The sequence below is a fragment of the Tachysurus fulvidraco genome, chromosome 18, assembly GCF_022655615.1.
Source record: "Tachysurus fulvidraco isolate hzauxx_2018 chromosome 18, HZAU_PFXX_2.0, whole genome shotgun sequence".
In the NCBI taxonomy this organism is placed as follows: domain Eukaryota; kingdom Metazoa; phylum Chordata; class Actinopteri; order Siluriformes; family Bagridae; genus Tachysurus; species Tachysurus fulvidraco.
Genome location: NC_062535.1, coordinates 15,658,015 through 15,681,570, shown reverse-complemented (window position 1 = coordinate 15,681,570; position 23,556 = coordinate 15,658,015). Strand labels below are relative to the sequence as shown.

The window sequence follows — 23,556 nt, the reverse complement described above, 5'->3', positions numbered from 1 at the left end:
TTTGTTCAAAGTTACAGTGAAAAAGTGTCAAAGGTTTTTTTTTAAATGCAAAAGATAAGGAAAGAAGTGCTAGTTGAAGTGTTTCCTGAATAAGTAGGTCTTCAACCACCGCTTGAAAATAGCCAGTGACTCGGTTGTCCGGACCTCAGGGGAAGTTCATTCCACCACCTCGGTGCCAGAACAGAGAAGAGTCTTGTAGTATACTTGCCTCTTACCCTGAGAGATGGTGGAACCAGTTGAGCAGTGCTGGTAGATCGGAGGTTGCGGGCTGCAGTGCGAGGAATGATGAGGGCTTTGAGGTAAGATGGAGCGGGTCCATTTTTGGCTTTGTAGGCCAGCATCAGTGTTTTGAATCGGATGTGTGCAGCTACCGGAAGCCAGTGGAGGGATCGCAGTAGCGGGGTGGTATGCGAGAACTTTGGCAGGTTGAAAACAAGCCAGGCAGCTGCATTTTGGGTCATTTGCAGAGGACGGATTGTGTTCATAGGTAGACCTGCCAGCAGTGCATTGCAGTAATCCAGTCTAGAAATGACAAGAGACTGAACAAGTACCTGAGCAGCCTGTGTGGACAAAAATGGCCGAATCCTTCTAATGTTGTAGAGAAGAAACCGACATGAGCGAGTCATGTTAGCAACATGAGAGGAAAAGGACAGTTGATTGTCCCTGGTTACCCCAAGGTTGCGAGCTGTGACTGAAGGGGAGATCAGATCGTTGTGCAAGGATATTGCAAGATCATGACCTGGGGATGAATCACCTGGGATGAACAGCAGTTCAGTTTTGCTAGGATTGAGCTTTAACTGATGAGCAGTCATCCATGATGAAATACAATACAATGCAATACAATACAATACAACACAACACAATACAATACAAATACAATACAATGCAATGCAATACAAATACAATACAACACAACACAATACAATACAATACAATGCAATGCAATACAAATACAATACAACTAACATTTAGATCTAAAGTGTATGATGTCATAACAGCTTGCTGACTGGACGGATGGAGTAGACAAACGTACAAAGTAACAAACATTAAATCTAGTACAGAGTCTTTCCAGGAGATTGGAGATTGTTCTAACTGCAGAAACCACACTGACTCCATACAATTCCAGATTTGTCTGCTTCTTCTTCTAAATCTCCCTGGATGCTAGTCAATGCTAATAATGTGTGCAGTCTGGTGTATGATTTTAGTATTTAGCCTCCAAACCTGTGGATTTCTTCCAAACCCTGGATAATGGTGGAAATAGTGTTTTGAAGACTATACTATACTGTCACTGGCTATTTTCAAGCGGCGGTTGAAGACCTACTTGTTCAGGAAACACTTCAACTAGCGCTTCTTTCCCTATATTTTGCATTTAATAAAATTAAAAAAAAAAAACACAAAAAAAAAAAACCAACCTTTGACACTTTTTCATTGTAACTTTGAACAAATGTTTTAAACTCATGTTATCTTAAGTATGTAACCTAGTGAACCAGCATTAATGTATTCAGTGTTAGAGATTTAAGCACTTATGTACGTCGCTCTGGATAAGGGCCTTCCGTCTATCATTCCTCACCGAATTCTTGTTTGTATGACAGGGAGAACCCGTTCATATAGAACCCTACACCGCTGGGTTCCTTTTACAGACGAGGTTCTAAATAGCACAACATCGAGAAAATCTCCTCATTAACCAACCAGAACATCTCGATAAATGCGTTTTTTCCCCATATCTCTGCCTTCTTTCTTCCTCTTCCTTGAGATTGAAAACAGTGGTTAAAAAAAATGGATCTGTGGACCGTCAGGGGCTGTGAATCCTACCCAGGGGATATGTGGTGATCCTTCTTGTTGTTGTTGTTGTTGTTGTTGTTGTTGTGTTGCTCTAAACTAACCAATATCCCATTCATCACATTATTATCGACTTCTTGTGGTTATTAACATGTTTAACTGGTTATATCTCAGTGATGTACAAACACGTAGCCCTACAAATAGAATAAGGTTAAATTAAGCTGACGGAAAGCTGAAGAACTGGAAGACACACAGTAACTCTATTGAATAGACAACATACAATAGATCAGTCGCACACAGTGTTCACAGCAAAAAAAACAAAACGTCTCGTCCGCCCGAGCGTCGTCCGCCACCTTGAATAAGTTTTCTGGGCAGAGGTAATCATCATTGCTGTTGTTTGTGTGTTTACGGAACACATGACACATCACTATTTGCCATTGAATTCAATCCAAACATTCGTGTTTTATTTGTACAGAAGAGACACACCCTGTATATTGTGTGGCTGTACAAACACACTGCAGAAAAGGTTTTTTATAATGTTGCACAGTATATGAAGGAACACATTAATTTGTGGGTGTGTGTGTTTGTGGGTGTGTGTGTGTGTGCGCGTGTGTGTGGGTGTTAATCTAACGCAAGGTTAAAAATTCCCCAAAAATTCCCCTCCTGTATCAGTAAAGTTGCACCTCTTGGGCAACCTCCTGCAGGAATGTTTACCTGTTTACCTGAAATGGATTTGTTTTGACTCATCGCAGTTGAATTCTCAAATCTGATTGGTCAGGAGGTAAAGATGAATCATATTCAACATCAAATTGCAGGTTTTACTTTGTTTATATAATAACGGCGAATTGTGAGACTCGTGTAACCCAAGCGGAAAAATGAAAAACATAAAAAGCTGAAAGTCGTGCACCTGGTCCTACAGCGACGCACAAAACACACACCTCTCTCTATTCCCTGGTCACAGTTCTATACAATACACTGATAAGATCTCATGGGAAAAACGCGCCAGCGACCAGCGGTTACGCCGCTTATTCTTCACCTGCACAAACACCTGTTTTTGTTATCAGCCATCAATTTAGCAAATAAATAAATAAGTAAAAGGACAGAAATGTGAGAAGAACAGATGTCAAACTTTAAAAAAAGGAGAGAGAGGGAGAGAGAGAGGGAGAGAGAGAGAGATGAGCGATAGAGATGAGAGAGAAAGAGAGATGAGAGGTAGAGATGAGAGAGAGATGAGAGGTAGAGATGAGAGAGAGAGAGAGATGAGAGGTAGAGATGAGAGAGAGAGAGAGAGAGAGAGAGAGAGATGAAGTGTTTCAGGACTGGGTTCATGATGTGAAACGTTAACCTTTAACCTGCAGCCTGACATCAGTTGTATGGTACAGAGAATGACTGATGGCTTATGACTTATGGCACATGTTACACATCCCACAGTGTGTGTTACTTATGGCACATGTTACACATCCCACAGTGTGTGTTACTTATGGCACATGTTACACATCCCACAGTGTGTGTTACTTATGGCACATGTTACACATCCCACAGTGTGTTACTTATGGCACATGTTACACATCCCACAGTGTGTGTTACTTATGGCACATGTTACACATCCCACAGTGTGTGTTACTTATGGCACATGTTACACATCCCACAGTGTGTGTTACTTATGGCACATGTTACACATCCCACAGTGTGTGTTACTTATGGCACATGTTACACATCCCACAGTGTGTGTTACTTATGGCACATGTTACACATCCCACAGTGTGTGTTACTTATGGCACATGTTACACATCCCACAGTGGTGTGTTACTTATGGCACATGTTACACATCCCACAGTGTGTGTTACTTATGGCACATGTTACACATCCCACAGTGTGTGTTACTTATGGCACATGTTACACATCCCACAGTGTGTGTTACTTATGGCACATGTTACACATCCCACAGTGTGTGTTACTTATGGCACATGTAACATTTCCCAGTGTGTGTTACTTATGGCACATGTTACACATCCCACAGTGTGTGTTACTTATGGCACATGTTACACATCCCACAGTGTGTGTTACTTATGGCACATGTTACACATCCCACAGTGTGTGTTACTTATGGCACATGTTACACATCCCACAGTGTGTGTTACTTATGGCACATGTTACACATCCCACAGTGTGTTACTTATGGCACATGTTACACATCCCACAGTGTGTTACTTATGGCACATGTTACACATCCCACAGTGTGTGTTACTTATGGCACATGTTACACATCCCACAGTTTGCTGAGACACATGCAGTATTTACTGAGGGGAAAGTGCTAGACTGCCTACGATGCCCTCGACGTTTCCCACTCAGCACTTTGGTTCACTAGGCTACAGATTTAAGAGACAATGAACATAATTCACTTCAGAATTGTATTAGTTTTATTTCTTTATTGGATTATTTATTTGTAAATGTATAATAATAATAATAATAATAATACACACATGCAGCAAACAGGGAGGAACGTGTTAGTTAAAGTGTTTCATAAATCAGTAGGTGGAAATAGCCAGAGATTCAGCTGTCCGGACACCAGGGGAAGCTCATTCCACCACCACTGTGCCAGTGGTGTACACCACACACCACACCACCACACCACACCACTACACCACTACACCACACCACTACACCACACACCACACCACTACACCACTACAGCCACTACTAAAACAACACCGATGCGACCACTACACTACAACACCACTACACCACTACAGAACTACCACACCACTACATCACAATCTCACCTACACCCTACACCACACCACTACAACCACACCACTAGCACCACGACACCACCACCCACAAACCCACTAAGCATACACCCACGACCGACTACACCCACACCCACTCCACCCACCACACCACACCACTACACCACTACACCACACACCACACCACCACACCACTACACCACACCACACACCACACCACTACACCACACACCACACCACTACACCACACCACTACACCACACACCACACCACTACACCACACACCACACCACTACACCACACACCACACCACTACACCACACCACTACACCACACACCACACCACTACACCACACACCACACCACTACACCACACCACTACACCACACACCACACCACACCACACCACTACACCACACACCACACCACTACACCACACACCACACCACTACACCACACACCACACCACTACACCACACACCACACCACTACACCACACACCACACCACTACACCACACACCACACCACTACACCACACACCACACCACTACACCACACACCACACCACACCACTACACCACACACCACACAAACCACACCAACACCACACCACACACACACCATACACCACACACCTACACACCACACCCACACCACACCCACACACACTACAACACTACACCACACACACACCCACACCACACCACTACACACACCACTACCCCACACACCCACACACCACACACCATACCACCCACACACCACACACACTACCCACACACACACCCACACACCACTACACTCACACCAACACCACCACACACCACACCACACACACTACACCACCCCACACACAACCACATCAACACTCACCACACACACACACCACACCACACACCCACCACACCACTACAACCCACACACCCCCACCACACACACCCACACACCACCACCCATCACCACACCCACTACAACACACACCACACCAACACCCTACACAACACACACCACACACATACACACACCACACCACCACAACCACACACCACCCACCACACACTCACATACACCACCCCCCACCCACACCACACACACTCACCCCCACACACACACACACACCCACACCACTACACACCACACCCACACCCACACCAACACACCCACCACACCACACCCCACCTACACCACACCTACACACACACCCACACCCACCACACCACACCATCACCCACAAACCAACACACCAAACAAACACCAGCACCACAAACCACAACCACGACAACCACACACACCCCACACAACACCACACCACACCCACACCACACCACACAAACAACCACACCACGTCACCCACCACATCACACACAGACCACTCGCACACAACCCACACCACGACACCACACACACACCACACTACACACACACCACACAAACACTAACACGACACACACTCACTACACAACCAGCCCACGACAACCACCCCCACAACACGACCACACACACCACACAACTACAACACCACAACATGAAAACAACACACAACACAACTACCACCACCACAAACACACACCACGACCCCACAAACCACCAACATACACCACAACCACAACACTACACACACCACCAAACAACACCACAAACCACCCCAAAAAACCACCAACAACCCAAACAAAACACTACAACACAACACCACACAACACCACACCACTACACAACACCACACAACACCACAACACTACAACACTACACCACACAACACCACACCACTACACAACACCACACCACACAACAGCACACAACACCACACCACACAACACCACACCACTACAGTACACCACACAACAGCACACCACACCACTACAATACATCACACCACACTACACTACATCACACCACACTACACCACACTACACCACATCACCACACCACACACAACACCACACCACACAACCACCACACCAAACCACACCACTACACTACACCACACCACACAACCACCACACCAAACCACACCACTACACTACACCACACCACACCAAACCACACCACACCAAACCACACCACACCACACAACACTACACTACACAACACTACAACACCACACAACACTTCACCACATCACACCACACAACACAGAGAAGAATCTTGTAGTATACTTGCCTCTTACCCTGAGTGATGGTGGAACCTTTACACGCTTCTTACACATTTATAGATGAAGTCAGCTGAGAGTTCTGATCATCCCCCATTCTGAGAAGCTTCAACATATCAGTTCTTCCTGGTTATTCGAACATTTCCCAGAAGACGTGTACGTGTCCCTCATTCATCCTCACTGTGAAAGAATGATCTCAGAATCACCAAGCTGCTGTTGGAAAGTGGTCAATATTCCGATCGTGGGCAGTTTAAATTCTCAGGACAAACCAGAGACTCGGGAACAAATCAGAACACATTACAACAGTCGTTGATCATCCTGGTACAAAACAGTGCAGTATTTATGACCATTTAATTAGTTGAACATTTTGCAGACTCTGCAGGCCACGTGTACACTTCTGTCCTCAGCTGTAAGAGGAATAAAACACACTGTTTATTCTTCACTTGTATAACCTTTTCTCTTTTCAATGTCTTTTGAAGTTCCCGCTCCTACTGACGTGTCAGTGAAATGTGACAGTTACGGAGTCGAGGTGGAGTGGACGGCTGCCGGGGTCAGCGAGGAAGCTGAGTTTGAGTTAGAGCTCAAAGATGACTTTGGGTGAGTAGGACACACTCGACTAGAGCTACAGCGGGATGAGCAGGATTGTCCATACTCGGGTCACATGCGCTCAGACAATATGGGAATGCAGAAATAATTAATACAACAAACTACCAATTTATAAACTTAATCAGAAACTTGTATCATTTTCATCCTTCTATGAACCATCTTTAAAGTTGATCTTTAGTATTATTATTACTAACTTTCTTCTGAGATGTTGAACCAAAACTCTGAGAATGTAAATGTAGTCAAATTAAATCTAGAACATACCGACTACGCGATCGCTAAACCTATATCAAGGTTTTCTTTATATGCTGATGTCAAGTCCTGTTCTATTTGCCAATAATTCTGCTCATTAAAGGCAAGGTCTCTGATTTTTGAGAAATGCTTCAGAAAACCGAGTCGGGCCGAATAATAAACAAAAATCAAAACAAACGTGTAGCCAATGAGCAGAAAGGGGCGGGGCTTGTCAATATGCGGCGGGGAGAGTGTTCAGTGCGCATGTGTGACATTAGCAGAAAGCGGTTTTAACATTGACATGGAGGATAAAAACAAAGAAAGAAAGAGAAGAAAGACTTACGATAAGGACAAGAAGTAGGACGTGTTAATATAGGATCAGCTTTCCAGCGCTGGAGAGAACTGAAGGAGCAGGAAGTTGGCCACATATTCACAGGTTGGAGTTTCCTGAGTCAATAACTCCTGAGCTAAACGCTGTTACTAGACAAATAACACCTCGTTTCTATCGTACTAATGTAGAGAGGCAGCTACAACCGTGTTTTGTGTAGTAACAGCGTTTAGCTCAGGAGTTATCGACTCGGGAAACTCCGACCTGTGAATATGTGGCCGACTTTACTTAAAGACGCCGAGGCGCTTTTTTCCTTCTCAATAGGTGAGTAACGTTGGTTTTGCTTTGTTACACAGAACTAATATATGCCTTTGTCCTTTACATCATTATGCTTGTGCGTCATTTTTGCTTGTTTGTTTATCTACAATCGTATTGTTCTTCCCTTCAGCTGTGATAAAGACACGTTTCTTTCTGTTAGTCGCCTGGGTTACGTACGTATGTGTGGGCGGAGCTATCGATACAGGGGTGGGACCCATTTGGGTTAGGGGCGTGTTTGTTTTGGTGATTTTATATGTCAACATTGGCTTTCAAAAATCGGAGACCCTGCCTTTAAATTGCACATTTCTTTAAAGAATGACATAAAATGATCTGCCTACTGTATAGAATAATAACTAAAAATATCTCAAAATAGGTTATTAAACCATATATTTGTGTATATATGAAATGCTAGACACTTTCGTCTATATTTTTGCTACTTTTGCAGTCGAAGAATATCGAGAGGAAAATGGATTTCCACAGATTTTGTGTAACTTTATAAATTCTTTTCTTGGCATCACAGGAACACCATTTCTGTTCGCACAAAGGACCGTCGCTACAACATATCGTCCCTGTTTAATGATACAGGCTACAACAAGTACTTTGTCCAAGTGAAGGCCCGAGATGGTGAACAGGAGTCTGAGTTTGCAAAATCACAAACGTTCTCTTTCAGCGCTATGATACTAGTCGATATCACCTGTAAGTAAAAGCCTTTTTTCTTTTTCCCATTGTGAGACCTTTCGTCTCAATACAAAAGGATTTAAACCCACCTTCTTTTTCTGTTCTCAGGTGGTCTCGATTTCCCCCCAGTCACACTGTCTCCTAAGGATGGAAATTTGTTTGTTCACTTCGTCAACCCTTTGCACCTTTACGGAGACACACCTGCTTTACGCAACCTCATAAGTTCTGACAATCTACAGTACATTGTCACCAGCGATGAGGCAAGGGTAAAGGAAACTCGTCCACATCCCTCTTTCTCTCACACTCCTCAAGATAATTAAAATCAATTCAGTGTTAGGCCATCCTTACGGGTCTTTAACCCGTGCCTTTGGGCGCATCATTGCAGAACTTATTTTGATGCAGGCTATATAGACTAGACAGAAGAAGGGATGGGAAAAATAGAATAGAACAGAGTGCAGGGGCAGCTATGATACAGAGCCCCTGGAGCAGGGAGGGTTGAGGGCCTTGCTCAAAGGCACAGCAGTGGCAGCTCGGCTGTGCTGGGGCTTGAACCCCGATCCTCCGTTCGACAACCAGGAGCCTTAACCAGTTGAGCCGCCACTGCCCCAATAGTGTAAACATAGATGACATCACAGTGTAGGCCTAGGCAATTTATATATTTACAATACTTACTAAAATATAATTAATATAAATTGACAGGGTCGGTCGGCTTACGGCAAACAAGTATATTTTTAAGGATGGCCTTATTTGTGTAGCACTTTTAATATAGAGAGAAATATAGCAACGCGGGATATAGATTTATCCCTAATCACCATCCGTGAGGTGACAGTGGTGAGGAGACCATATGATGAAATGTTGTGGTGACACAGAATAGTGTGATTATAAATTATTACCCTTCTATAACTGTGTGTTGATTAACTATGGATTATGTTCACTGATTCTAACAGGATGTAGGGTTTCAGGAAAGATCCGGCAGGTCTGGAGAGAAAAATGCGTCTGGGAACTCAGAGGTAGAGTGAGGGAGTGGGATGGATGGATTGGTTGAAGGAACGAATGATTGATAGATTGATGGATGAATGGATTGATAAACGGATGGATGGATGGATATGCCAGGTGATGAAGGTTTGGCTCCAGTTCACCAAGTGCACATAGAATCTCTGTGCTAAATTAAACTAAACTATAATTGTGCTGAAGGTCCTTGTTAGCTAACTTGTGGTAGCTTGCCGGTTAAGGTGTTGGATTACTGATCAGAAGGGCGTGAGTTCAAATCCCAGGGCCACCAAGCTATCACTCCTGGGTCCCTGAGCAAGGCCCTTAACCCTTAATTGCTCATTTGTATAAATGAGATAAATGTAAGTCTGCCAAATGCCAGAAATGAAATGAATGAACATATAACCTCTCGCCCTAGAGTCAAACCCATGGGACGGGAGTTCTGTTTTACAGCCTTTAGCACTTTTATGTACTTGCACCCGAATCCTTTTAGTTCCTGGCCAGTGAAATTCAATACACCTCAATCCCTCATTCACTTTTCTCCGTAACCAAAAGTGTAGTTACGAGAACACCGACAATAAGCCGATGAACCGGTTGTGGCAGCGTTCTGTGTTATAGCAGCGTGCTTATTAGCGTCAGCTTTCTTACAGTGTTCTGTAGAAGGAGTTTGTTTATCTCGTTAATCAGCAGTAGATGTTTTTAGACATTACTCAACCTCCACCTGTCAGAACTACAACTCTAACCACTGCACCAGGAAAGAACATAAAAGATCTTTTCGCATCAGTTCACATCTTCAGCACTTATAGCTTAATATAATTAATGATAAGCTTAATATCGTTGAGGGTTCTTAGTCTTAGTCATCTAAAAGGGTTCTGCTGGGACTTCATGAGGTACCTCAGAGGGACAAAATAAACAAATGAATAAGGCCATCATTAAAAATATTCTTGTTTGCCGTAATCCGACCGAGTCTGTCAATTTAGGACCCACTCAAATGTATTTTTTTTTGCTTTAAGTCTGACCGACTTGCCGGATATAAATTTGCGTCCGACCTTTTTTTTTTTTACTCGTCACTAAACAAAATGTTCACGGTCACCGTTCAAAGTCATACGGGTTCGGGCACCATAATACATCTAAAAAAAATCATTAAAACAGCTCGACACCGCTTTAACTTGGCACGAAGTTCTGGAAAAACTGTCCAGCATCAAAATAAGGTTTGCGATGATGCGTCCGAAGGCACGGGTTGAAGACCCAGTCAGTGACGTCACGATATGCTAATTTGTTTAAAGTCATACCTACGTCATCACCATCACCAAAATTGTACTTTTTTTTTTTTTTTTTTTACATTGAAACTTGGAAAAAAAAAAGACCTACCTACTGACCCTTTTTATTATTATTATTTTTTTTTTTACTGTTACTGCAAACCAAAATATTTTTAAGGATGGCCTAACACAAAAAATGATGATCTAGCAGGCCTGCAATATATTTATATATTTTCCTTTCAGAAATCTGAAGAGTTTTCTTGCAATCGCGAGTCAAAGACGTGTGAAGGCAACATATCATTGCCAGAAAAGCAAGACGAATACTGCGTCACGCTTGTGGGATCCATCCGACAAACTGTTGTAAGGAAAACAAAACCTTACTGTTACTACGGCAGCCTTTATCCTGGTAAGAATTACAAAACGTTATGACGCTCACTCTGTGACGGATCGAATTCTAATAAGGCGGCAAATCTTTGAATGTCGCTCATGTCCGCTTCGGCTCTTCCTCAGGGCCACCCCTCAGCACGTACCTCATCCCTCTGCTGGCGAGTTGTGCCGTGTTCCTCGTTCTGACTTTGGTCTCTGTGTTTCTGGTGAAGCGAATTAAGAAGAACATCAAGCAGGAAATCATTTCCATGTCCCCAGAGTTTCTGGTAAGTCGTCAGTGAGATCGCTTTGTAGTGATATGGTCATGCAACAATCGGGCGGAAATCAGGAAAACCTTAGCCGTTAGTGGGAGTTTGGAAAGTGATGCTGTGGCTTTAAAGGACGTATGATGCAAAAGATAACGTTCAACAAGACGTACTATCAGATCTAAGGATCTACTGTAATCTACCTCATCAGATAATGACTAGAGGAACCCTGCTCTTGTACACACAGACCGGTTCCTGTAAAAGTGTAAGAGTGTGTGAGAGATAGAGAGAGAGAGAGAGAGAGATACAGAGAGAGAGAGTGTGTGTGTGAGAGATACAGAGAGAGAGAGAGAGTGTGTGAGAGATACAGAGAGAGAGAGAGAGTGTGTGAGAGATACAGAGAGAGAGAGAGAGAGAGAGAGAGAGGCAGTGTGTGAGAGAGAGAGTGTGTGAGAGATAGAGACAGTGTGTAAGATATATATATATATAGAGAGAGACAGTGTGTGTGTCTCAGAGAGAGACAGTGTGTGTGTGTGAGAGAGAGAGAGACTGTGTGTGTGTGAGAGTGAGAGAGACAGTGTGTGTGTGTGTGAGAGAGAGAGAGACAGAGTGTGCGTGTGTGTGTGAGAGAGAGAGACAGAGAGAGACAGAGTGTGCGTGTGTGTGTGAGAGAGAGAGAGAGAGACAGTGTGTGTGTGTGTGAGAGAGAGAGACAGAGAGATACAGAGTGTGTGTGTGTGTGTGTGTGTGTGTGAGAGAGAGAGACAGTGTGCGCGTGAGAGAGACAAAGAGCGTAAAACATGTTTCTATAATAAACCACTGTAAAGTACTCCATGTTCAAATGTTAAACAAACTGTACCATAGATATTTTGTGTGTGTGTGTGTGTGTGTGTGTGTGTGTGTGTGTGTGTGTGTGTACACAATAATGTCAGACCTGTCGTGTTGCATTTTTGGTGTGTCATCACATTGTTTTGTACTGAATACGTTTCTGTATTGACAGAAGTCTAAGATTCCCCTGACCGACTTCCTGATCGTGGCGCCGGAGCCTGTAAGCCGCAGAGTTAACGTGGTCGATGAAGATCCCCTTCACATGACAGAGGACATACAAGAGAACATCACACAGACAGAAACGAGCCACTCTAGTGACCTCACCGAGGAGGAGCACAAGCTTAAAATCTCAGCAAGCAGCGAATCCCTGGACAACTTGTGTGCATACGGGAAATCGGACGACCTGTCGAGCGGCGGCTCGGCTTTGGGTTACGACCGGCCGCACACGCTGGTAGAAATCAGTCCTGGAGACATGGTGCAAAATTACAAATGTTGATAAGCGCCCGGGTCTTCATCAATCGAAAGGATATACATCTCGAGTTCGGAGACATGTGGCAGAGAGAGAGAGAGAGATGTGATAAGAGTAGAGAATGTAAATAATGTGAACATAGACGTATCGCGTCTCGTGTCAGCTCCAGGAGCATTTTATCTAAAGCCGGTAAATTTGGGCATGTTCAGTGACGCAGGACAAGAATCATTTAACTTTATGCAAATATGGAGTGACTCTGTACATCGACTACCGACGCAGACGTACGCCGCTGACTCTTATACACAAAGGCCAATTCTTCCTTCAGAAGGTTTACTGCTAGCTTATCAGCATGACCCTCTGATAAACATTATTACCATGGCAACCAGTAGTAGGAAAAGCTACCGATGACTTCATAGCACAGGGAATATTGCAATATTAAATGCTACAAAGGACACTTTAATTCGAATACGCAATCAAAAACCTCCAAGGTCGTCGACATTAGCTTTGCTAGCTAGACTACTGAATGAATGTGTTACAGAATGAAAACTCTGTTTGGGGGGGGGCACGGTGGCCTCGGGGGTTTCCTCCGGGTACTCCGGTTTCCTCCCCCGGTCCAAAGACATGCATGGTAGGTTGATTGGCATCTCTGGAAAATTGTCCGTAGTGTGTGTGTGTGTGTGTGTGTGTGCCCTGTGATGGGTTGGCACTCCGTCCAGGGTGTATCCTGCCTCGATGCCCGATGACGCCTGAGATAGGCACAGGCTCCCCGTGACCTGAGAAGTTAAGCGGTAGAAAATGAACGAATGAATAAACTCTCTGTATTAAAATTTAACGGCACATCGAATGTTCTGTAGCGAACTCTTATTGTGTTTAACATATTGCAAAGTGCTGCTAAAGCCTGTATGTAATGTGTCAAGTGTGCGTATGAAGTAAAACCAGCCGTCTAGCTAGCTAACAAAACTAGCAAAATATTTGCATTTGGCTAACTACTGTAGTGTTTATATACGGGTATATCGGACATTTTCAGGTTGTTGGGTCAATTTAAGACGAGTAATAAACTTGTAAAATAGTTACTCGTGTAATTTTAATTATATATATATATATATATTTTATATTGTGTCGCTGAGTCGTTAGGGTGCGAATCTAATACGCTGAATAAGGCGCAGCAGGTCGAAGCTGAACTGTAATATAGATAAAAAGTGGAGTATGTAATATACATAGGTGCAGTTTTATGACGGAAGATAAAACACGGACAAGGTTCACGGAACGCTCGCGGTGTCACAACACGACGTCCGAGCGCGTGGTAATTTGGCGTGAAGCCGAAGGTAAACGGGACAATAAAAACTTTTATTAAAGTTTTTGTTTGTTTGTTTATACACCAACAGAAAAGGGTATAAGCATAACTGATGCTCTAACTTTTTTGGTATTGATGCGAAAAAAGAAAATTGCCTCACGCTACGACGGGTCGGTTAGCACGGTTATCTGCGCAGATTCATGTCGTTAAAGACTGTGGAGATGATTAAACTGCTTGCCTTCGAACAATCAAGACACTTATATAAAAGTACACGAGCTGCTCGAGCGATTCGATGTGCTCACAGTCAGGGTTAAATTACAGACCTCATTTTTATCACCAGCGGTTTGTCCGCCATGTTGGTTTCTACCCCGTCAACCTGCAGATTGCTCGTGATTGATGTTATATAAACAAACAAACAAAAAACACTTGTTCCGGTTTTCAGCAGATCGAATGTAAATGTAAATGGTTGGTGTTAGTAGTAGGATGAACAGACGAGTATGAAAACACCTTCAGGTTCTCCAGCTGGATCCCCAACTCTACAACAAACGGTGTTTTTTCCAGTCAGTGAGACTTTCCACCATGACGGCGTGTTGTCGTTATTCACACGTTATTCTTCGATAAAACTAGATATATAACGTTCAGACGTTAACCTGAAATGCAAGGGAAAGGTTTCTTTTATAAAGCTGTATCGAATTTATTTATTTATTATTATTATTATAAATAAAAACCTCATTTCTACTAATTTGCATATTTGCTGTTCCACCTTACCAGCATGTGATGTTAAAAAATAAATAAATAAATAAATAAAAGTTAGATTTCATTTTTATTAATAATATCAGCAAACATCTGATGCACAGTACAAGTCACTCTGAGGCTGAACTCCTCCAAAACTTTCGAACAGTTTTAATGTTTGTTGTTTTGTTCTGATTCCCCAATCAAGCCCTTTTTTTTATATGAAGCTTCCATTTTGGTTAAATAACATTTTACAAAATAAATCTTGTTTAGCGAGAGCGCTAAAGTTCCGGGTTCGTCGTTATCTTCCTTTACGTTTTTCTTTCCTCATGAGAGGCTGCTTGAATCGTCGAGAGAAATACAGGTCTTAGGATGAGTTTGTCAGCATACTTTATCTTTTCTTCAAAAGGGTTAAAGTTTCATACCATTTTCTCCCCTGAGGTTCTTTCCTGTATGATTTGGTCTTGTCGATGTTTAAGGTTCATGCAAACAAACATACTGCAAACATACTGTAAATTTTAATAAGAAACCTTTTTAGAGACTCAACAGAAGAGTAACGTTAGATGAGCCGGGATCATTGAGTCCCAATGTAACTGCACGTAACTCAGGGTTTTAGTGGGTGAAGGAGGATGAAGTAACTGGAACGAGTTACTCTTCACTCAAGAACAACAACAAAAAAGAAGAGACAAAAAGTCCCAGGAACTTCAGATATCCTTTTGACTCAGTCAGCTGTTTTGTTCTTTATTCAGATCAGTGAAGGAAAAAAAAAACCCCCTCTGATCAGAGAACACGCTTTCGGTCCAGTCTGTTACAACATCCAGCAGAAATCACCAGAGCTTCATGCTCTGTACGTTTGCCTTCAAAATGACCATCTGCTTCTCTTGCTTCTTCTTCTCCTGTTTAAACGCCACCTTATTGGCCTTCTTCTCCATCCGTCTCTCCTGTGCAGGAAACAACATCTGTATTTGAGCTTTTTTAAGTGTGAATGTTTCTGTTGTTTTTGGTGCTTCATTATTAACATTATAAACAATGTGTGGCTGTTAAAGGTGCGGTGTACGATGTCTGAAAGCCAATGTTGACATTTTAAATCACCAAAACAAACACGCCCCTACAAACACACAACCTGTTGGGGCAGCTGTGTATATTTTTATCATTAAATGAACACAATGAGTAATACTATGGTAATACAAATGTGTTTCTGTAGTACTGTGTTGTGTAGCGTGAAAGGTTTAGCTCCGTTTCACGCGGAACACGACGTTCGACACCTAGAACCCGAGGCAGAGGTAACGGCAGGTATCCGTCATGTCAATGTTTCAACTGGACTACTGATTGTAGTGAGTTTGAATCCCAGGTCCATAAAGCTGCTACTCTCGGACCTTGACCCTCAGCGGCTCTGAATAAGGGCGTCTTGCCAAATGCTGTAAATGTGAACGTAACACGACTCGTTCTTATTTCTTCTAGCACTTCTGATACATTCAGCCAAGCAGTCGCAGAGACCGAACCTTATTAGAACAAAAGTAGAGTAGACTCAGAAGCAGGAGGTCGTGTTATGATAAACTCAGCCTCAAAAACTTCACCCACAAGCTCTAAATCTGCAGCTCAAACACAAACGAAACAACAAGAACATGTTACATAAGATCCTATGAAATCCTCTCCAAAAATGTTAATCTTAATATAATCCTAGTCCAGATAAACAAAGCAAGCTACCAGGCTACACACACGTTTCTCACACGGGTACATCTGATCCAGGATCGTCCGATCCAGTCCAGGTTTCCGTACCGTCCGAGCATGAACCACACCGGAGTCTACTGAAAGCCGAGGCTCAGAGCACCACCGGACACCATTCAGCGTTAGCTGCTTTATCTTCAGCATCTAACCAAATGTAGTTTTAAATTTAGCTGGTGTTTTTAGTTTTATCTCCTTCCGTTAACAAAGAAACAGCAGACGAAGGAAGCGAAGCGGCTGGACAGGTTTAATCTGAGTGACGTGACGGACACGAGGGCAGTTCTGTCTTCTACTGACCGATGATCACCGATGATGGCTACAAATTCCTGAAAAGTTTCTTTATCCAAATACGGAGTGACTCCTGATGGCCTCGTATGTAGACGCACAGTTTTATACACAAACACAGAATCTCCCTCCAGTTCGATTCATTTTAGACGAACGCTTGTTGCACCACCCTCAGGCAAATGTTGTTACTACAGCGACCAGTAGTAGAAACAAACGTCTATATAGTACAGCGACGACTCTGGTTTTTATCCTGCTCGTAAATTCCGTTCAAGAAAAGAATGAATAAAAAGGCAGGAGTGCAGGCGGTCAGATGAATTACCTTCCTCTCCTCTTTGATGGCTTGTTTCCTGAGTTTGCGTTCGTCTTTGCTCTCTTCCCGAGAGCGCGGCTGTGTGGAGACTCGCGGCAGGTCCGAGTCGTTGATCCTCTCCATGCGCTCCACCTGCCTGGCTGTCGGTCCTTTCTGAGGCAGGACGTCCAGAGGAATTCCTGTCTTACTGGACACACGAATCTGCTGCTTCTGCTACACACACACACACACACACACACACACACTGAAAACCACTGGCTACATCAGTGTATCAGTGCATTTAGTTTGCATTAATGCTCATTAACACCACGTTACCTTTGGTGGGTCTTCAATCAGCTTTGGGCGATTGTACAGGTTGGAGTATGTGCCTGTAAAAAACAGAGTTTATTTAACAACACACTCACACACACTCCCCCTCACACACACACACACCCTCACACACACACACACACTCCCCCTCACACACACACACACTCCCCCTCACACACACACACACTCCCCCTCACACACACACACCCCCTCACACACACACACCCTCCCCTCACACTCACACACCTCACCTCAAAACACATCACACCTCCACCTCCACCCCCACACACACCGCACAACACTCCCCTCACACACACACCACACACCCCCCTCACAATCACCCCCACTCCCCTCACCAAACACACACACGTCCCCTCACACACACACACTCCCCCTCACACACACACATCACTCTCCCTCACTCCCTACCACCCACACACTCCCCCCTCACACACACACACACTCACCCTCACACACACACACTCACCCTCACACACACACACTCACCCTCACACACACACACACCCTCACACACACACACTCACCCTCACACACACACTCCCCCTCACACACACACTCCCCCTCACACACACACTCCCCCTCACACACACACACCCCCTCACACACACACACCCCCTCACACACACACACCCCCTCACACACACACACCCCCTCACACACACATTAAATTTTGTATCCATAATCAGGCTTCATATGAAATAAAATGCTTCTGAATATGAATAGAAAAATAAAACACTGATGTGATGCTAAAATATTTAAGAGCATGTTCCTTATGAGAGAAATGTTCCTATATAACATTCAGCACAACTAACAAACAGCAGACTGTTCACTCACTGATGATGGTCTCGCAGTCCCATTTCTCCTCAAGTGGCTCCTCGATGACCAGCGTCTCCAGTTCCTGCTCTTTGTCCTCCTCCTCTTCCTCCTGCAGCGATGGCAGTTCAGGAGGACCGAGCTGCTCTGGCGTCTGTATCCTGTGACACCAAGCGAGACAAAGGGTTAGGAGGGGGGAGAGAGAGAGAGATGGAGAGAGAGACACACACAGACTGAGAGAAAGAGAGAGAGAGACACACAGTGTGAGAGATACAGAGAGAGGGGGGGGGGCACAGTGTGAGAGAGAGTGTGTGAGAGAGAGAGACACAGAGTGTAAGAGAGAGAGAGAGAGATACAGAGAGAGAGTGGGGGGGAGAGATACAGAGTGTAAGAGAGAGAGAGAGAGAGATACAGAGAGAGAGTGGGGGGAGAGATACAGAGTGTAAGAGAGAGACACAGTGTGTGAGAGAGAGAGAGACACACACACACACACACAGTGTGAGAGAGAGACACACACACACAATTGTTACTCACTCTTTCTCTTTCTGTGTGTAGTAATCCTGGATGATTTCCTCCAGTCTTGTACTCGACGGGTTGATGAATCCTTCCAGCTCTGAGTTATCAAGAGCTCCGATTTCATCATCATCAAACTGCTCATAGAACTAACACACACACACACACACACACACACAATCATGCATCTTCATTCTGTACAGCAGTAAAATCGTCATGCCTTCCTCCTCTGTCCTGCACGTAAAAGCTACCTTCTCGAATCGGTCGTCGAGGAGCGTGAGCTGCTTGTTCCTCCTCATGACGGACGACGTGAGCGAGTATTCTGTGAATCGACTCTTCGTCTCACAGTGCATGAACATCCTCTCTCGGCACCGCCCTCTGTCGGCACCGCCCGACACGCCGTCAGTCGAGTCGTAGCTCTGCTCGTCGTCGTCGTCATCGTCTTCGCTGCTTCCCTCGTCCGTGTCCTCCCAATCGTCGTCATCGTCGTCTCCTTCACTGTGTGTTTAACAGATGTGTGTATCGCTCGGTGCTGGAAAGTCTTATTCAAACATGTTAATATTTCACACCTGTGAACGTAGCGCTCACCCCATGTGGACGTCTCCTGACACCACGTCGTTGGCCTTAACGACGAAATCGTCCTCCAGGACGTTCTCAGGGTCGTCAAAGTCAAAGTCTTCATCCAGAGCAGCCACGATGTCCGGGTCCATGTCCAGCCTCGGGCCTGAGACAGAAGGAGGGGAGAAATAACTCAAATCTGATCCATCATCAAAATATAGTGCAACTGGTACACTATTAAAAAGACAGGATGTAAACAGGGTGAGAGAAATCTGCTCACCTGATATCGGAGCCGCTTTGTTTAACAAACCCACTTCTTCCTCAAACTCAGAGGCAAACACAGATGATGGGAGATTGATGGAAGCAGCCTGCAAACATAAACAACAAAGGCGTTGTCTAAACCTTCCTGTCTATACACACGTGAATACTGTGCACATTAAATACTGACTATTTTGTCTGGGACTGATATGATGTCCATCATAATCAATGATTCAATATATATAACGAGGGGGGCACGATGGCTTAGTGGTTAGCATGTTCGCCTCACACCTCCAGGGTCGGGGGTTCGATTCCTGCCTCTGCCTTGTGTGTGTGGAGTTTGCATGTTCTCCCCGTGCCTCGGGGGTTTCCTCCGGGTACTCCGGTTTCCTCCCCGATCCAAAGACATGCATGGTAGGTTGATTGGCATCTCTGGAAAATTGTCCGTAGTGTGTGTGTGTGTGTGAGTGAATGAGAGTGTGTGTGTGCCCTGTGATGGGTCGGCACTCTGTCCAGGGTGTATCCTGCCTCGATGCCCGATGACGCCCGAGATCCCTGTGACCCGAGAAGTTCGGATAAGCGGTAGGTAATGAATGAATGAATATAACACCACGCCGAGGCCACGCCTCCTTCCTCGAGACAGACACCCCGAGGCCACACCTCCTTCCCCGAGACAGACACCCCGAGGCCACACCTCCTTCCCCGAGACAGACACCCCGAGGCCACACCTCCTTCCCTGAGACAGACACCCCGAGGCCACACCTCCTTCCCTGAGACAGACACTCCGAGGCCACACCTCCTTCCAAGACAAACACACAGGCCACGCCTCCTCTTTTCTTAAATATTAATATAAACTTAATTCAGTGGGTCTTTCCGACTGCTCTTTCAGCTTCACCACACTGAACACGTCTGAGTGTGTTATATATTCATTATCCTGCAAAACTGCTGGAATGCAGAACACTATGGATGCCATACGATCTATAGAATACTATAAATGCTATAAATGCCCAGCTACATTCACTTCTTTATCAAACTCTTATAACTAGCCTTACAGGAATCGTGAGGACTTCCTCCAGGCCCTGCTCATCCTCGTCTACGTCCTTGTCTTCTTCTGAAAAACCCAGAGGTTGTGAGTGTTTGTAAGGACGTGAGGAGGAGACGAGCTCTGTGGACTGAGACGGCTCTTTGAGGTGCTGCAGATAGTCGTAATCATCGTCAAAAAACACGCCGTACTCCCTCTGCTCCTTCCTCCTCTTCTCCACCTCCAACTGCAAACACACACCAAACACAAATGAGCAACTTGTGAACACACACACAGACACATACACACAGACACATACACACAGACACACACACACAGACACACACACACAGACACATACACACAGACACACACACACAGACACACACACACAGACACATACACACAGACACATACACACAGACACATACACACAGACACACACACACAGACACACACACACAGACAGACACACACACAGACACACACACACAGACAGACACACACACAGACAGACACACACACACACACACACACAGACACACACACAGACACACACACAGACAAATACACAGACACAGACAGACACACACACACAGACACACACAGACACACAGACACACACACACACACACACACACACACACACACACACACACACACACACAGACACACACACACACACACAGACACACACACACACACAGACACACAGACACACAAACAGACACAGGCACACACACAGACACAGAGATACACACACAGGCACACAGACAGACACACACACACACACACAGACAGACACACACACACACAGACAGACAGACACACACACACACACAGACAGACAGACAGACACACACACACACACAGACAGACAGACACACAGACAGACAGACACACAGACAGACAGACAGACAGACACAGACACACACACACACAGACAGACACACACAGACAGACAGACACACACACACACAGACACACACACACACACAGACACACACACACACACAGACACACAGACAGACACACACACACAGATACACACACAGAGACACACACTCAGACAAGACAGACAGACAGACACACACACACACACACACACACAGACAGAAAGACAGACAAACACAGACACACAGACAGACACAGACAGACACACACACACACACACACATACATACACACACACACACACACACACACCTACCTGATTGGCAGGTAAGAGGACATGCTGAGGCGCTTTCTCATCAGCTGCCAGCGGGTCTTTCTGACTCCTGTGCACCAGGTGGAACGACACGGCATTTTTCTTACTGATGAACGATTTCTTCTTCCTGTGAGGCTTCATGCAGCAAATAAACAAGTTGAAGGACAGGAAATGCATTTGGTTTAACTCGTTACCATCAATATGAACAATCTTTCATCCTATTTCTAGCTAATATCAAGAAACTATTATAAATAATTATTTTGTATTCACTATTTAATTATAATACACAATTAATAGCAATAAATAATTGTATATAATTTACTAATAATGATGTTACACATTAATGCTGGTTGATGTTTTAATAATCCACCTGATGAACACTTAACATACACTATTCTCGAACAAACCCTATTCTTACATTGTTTACTTATTTATATTTGAATTTGCACATTTTCCCACTGTACATACAACTGTCTATATTATATATATATGTGTTCATTTCTTATCATTTCTACTTTGTCTTTGGTGTTCTGGTGGATTTTACAGGGCAGCAGACGGGATGTGACAGTAACTGAACAACATGAATATAAAAGCTAGTGAAGCTACAGTGCTACAGTGCAGACTAGCATGCTAACTAACATGCTAACTAACATGCTAATGTCTCTAAATCCTGCAAATCTACTTACCATTGTGTTTATGACTCCTTTAAATCGCAAGTGTTCGCTCGGTTTATCTTCCAACCTTTAACTCAACACCGTAAACCGTAAACTTAAGAAATAACAAACTAATCGGTGAGTTAAAGCTCCTCAAGAAGTTGTTAGTGCAGCACATGTGTTTTCGGCCATTTCTGGACTAAACCATTGCAGCAATAGGGGGGAAACCATAGCAACATCAGAATCAGAATCAGGTTTATCGGCCAAGTGTGTTGATGTTGACACACACAAGGAATTTGGTTCCAGCAGTTTGTGACTCTCAGAAGTACAGACATAAATAACACTATACTGTACAATACAGACATAAATAACACTATATAATACAGACATAAATAACACTATACTGTACAATACAGACATAAATAACACTATATAATACAGACATAAATAACACTATATAATACAGACATAAATAACACTATACTATACAATACAGACATAAATAACACTATACTGTACAATACAGACATAAATAACACTATACTATACAACACAGACATAAATAACACTATACTGTACAATACAGACATAAATAACACTATACTGTACAATACAGACATAAATAACACTATACTATACAACACAGACATAAATAACACTATACTGTACAACACAGACATAAATAACACTATATAATACAGACATAAATAACACTATACTGTACAATACAGACATAAATAACACTATATAATACAGACATAAATAACACTATACTGTACAATACAGACATAAATAACACTATATAATACAGACATAAATAACACTATACTGTACAATACAGA

General features: G+C 43.9%; 2 protein-coding genes across 4 annotated transcripts in view; one reads left to right on the top strand and one right to left on the bottom strand.

Moving 5' to 3' along the window:
• Positions 1 to 13,694, top strand: part of ifngr1 (interferon gamma receptor 1) — a 17,480-nt gene extending 3,786 nt beyond the window's left edge. Inside the window, exons 2-8 of one of the 2 annotated variants that reach the window (XM_047803393.1) lie at positions 7,159 to 7,276; positions 8,680 to 8,855; positions 8,946 to 9,103; positions 9,785 to 9,847; positions 11,330 to 11,492; positions 11,597 to 11,739; positions 12,719 to 13,694. In XM_047803393.1, coding sequence (XP_047659349.1) covers positions 7,159 to 7,276; positions 8,680 to 8,855; positions 8,946 to 9,103; positions 9,785 to 9,847; positions 11,330 to 11,492; positions 11,597 to 11,739; positions 12,719 to 13,042 — 1,145 coding nt within the window. In that variant the 3' untranslated portion in view covers positions 13,043 to 13,694. The remainder of the gene's footprint in view (positions 1 to 7,158; positions 7,277 to 8,679; positions 8,856 to 8,945; positions 9,104 to 9,784; positions 9,848 to 11,329; positions 11,493 to 11,596; positions 11,740 to 12,718) is intronic. The other variant, XM_027179025.2, reaches the window with a different exon arrangement.
• A 1,419-nt stretch (positions 13,695 to 15,113) lies between these two features.
• Positions 15,114 to 22,936, bottom strand: ltv1 (LTV1 ribosome biogenesis factor). Of its 2 annotated transcripts, none has more exons than XM_027179023.2 (11): positions 22,748 to 22,936; positions 22,065 to 22,196; positions 20,886 to 21,101; positions 19,856 to 19,943; positions 19,606 to 19,741; positions 19,269 to 19,515; positions 19,039 to 19,166; positions 18,526 to 18,665; positions 17,677 to 17,729; positions 17,371 to 17,574; positions 15,114 to 15,982 (listed from the first exon to the last, which is right to left on the bottom strand). In XM_027179023.2, the coding sequence occupies exons 1-11, from the start codon at positions 22,748 to 22,750 to the stop codon at positions 15,869 to 15,871; spliced, it is 1,461 nt and encodes a 486-aa protein (XP_027034824.1). In that variant the 5' UTR covers positions 22,751 to 22,936; the 3' UTR covers positions 15,114 to 15,868. The 2 variants fall into 2 exon arrangements, with proteins under 2 accessions (XP_027034824.1, XP_027034825.1); XM_027179024.2 differs by having other exon boundaries at positions 17,371 to 17,571.
• Positions 22,937 to 23,556: the final 620 nt, after the last annotated feature.

Coding starts and splice junctions, on each gene's coding strand:
- ltv1 (XM_027179023.2), bottom strand. Junction 17,730..18,525: donor GGACTGCGAGACCATCATCA/GTGAGTGAACAG, acceptor TGTTTTTTACAG/GCACATACTCCAACCTGTAC. Junction 15,983..17,370: donor CCATCAAAGAGGAGAGGAAG/GTAATTCATCTG, acceptor TTTCCTGCACAG/GAGAGACGGATGGAGAAGAA.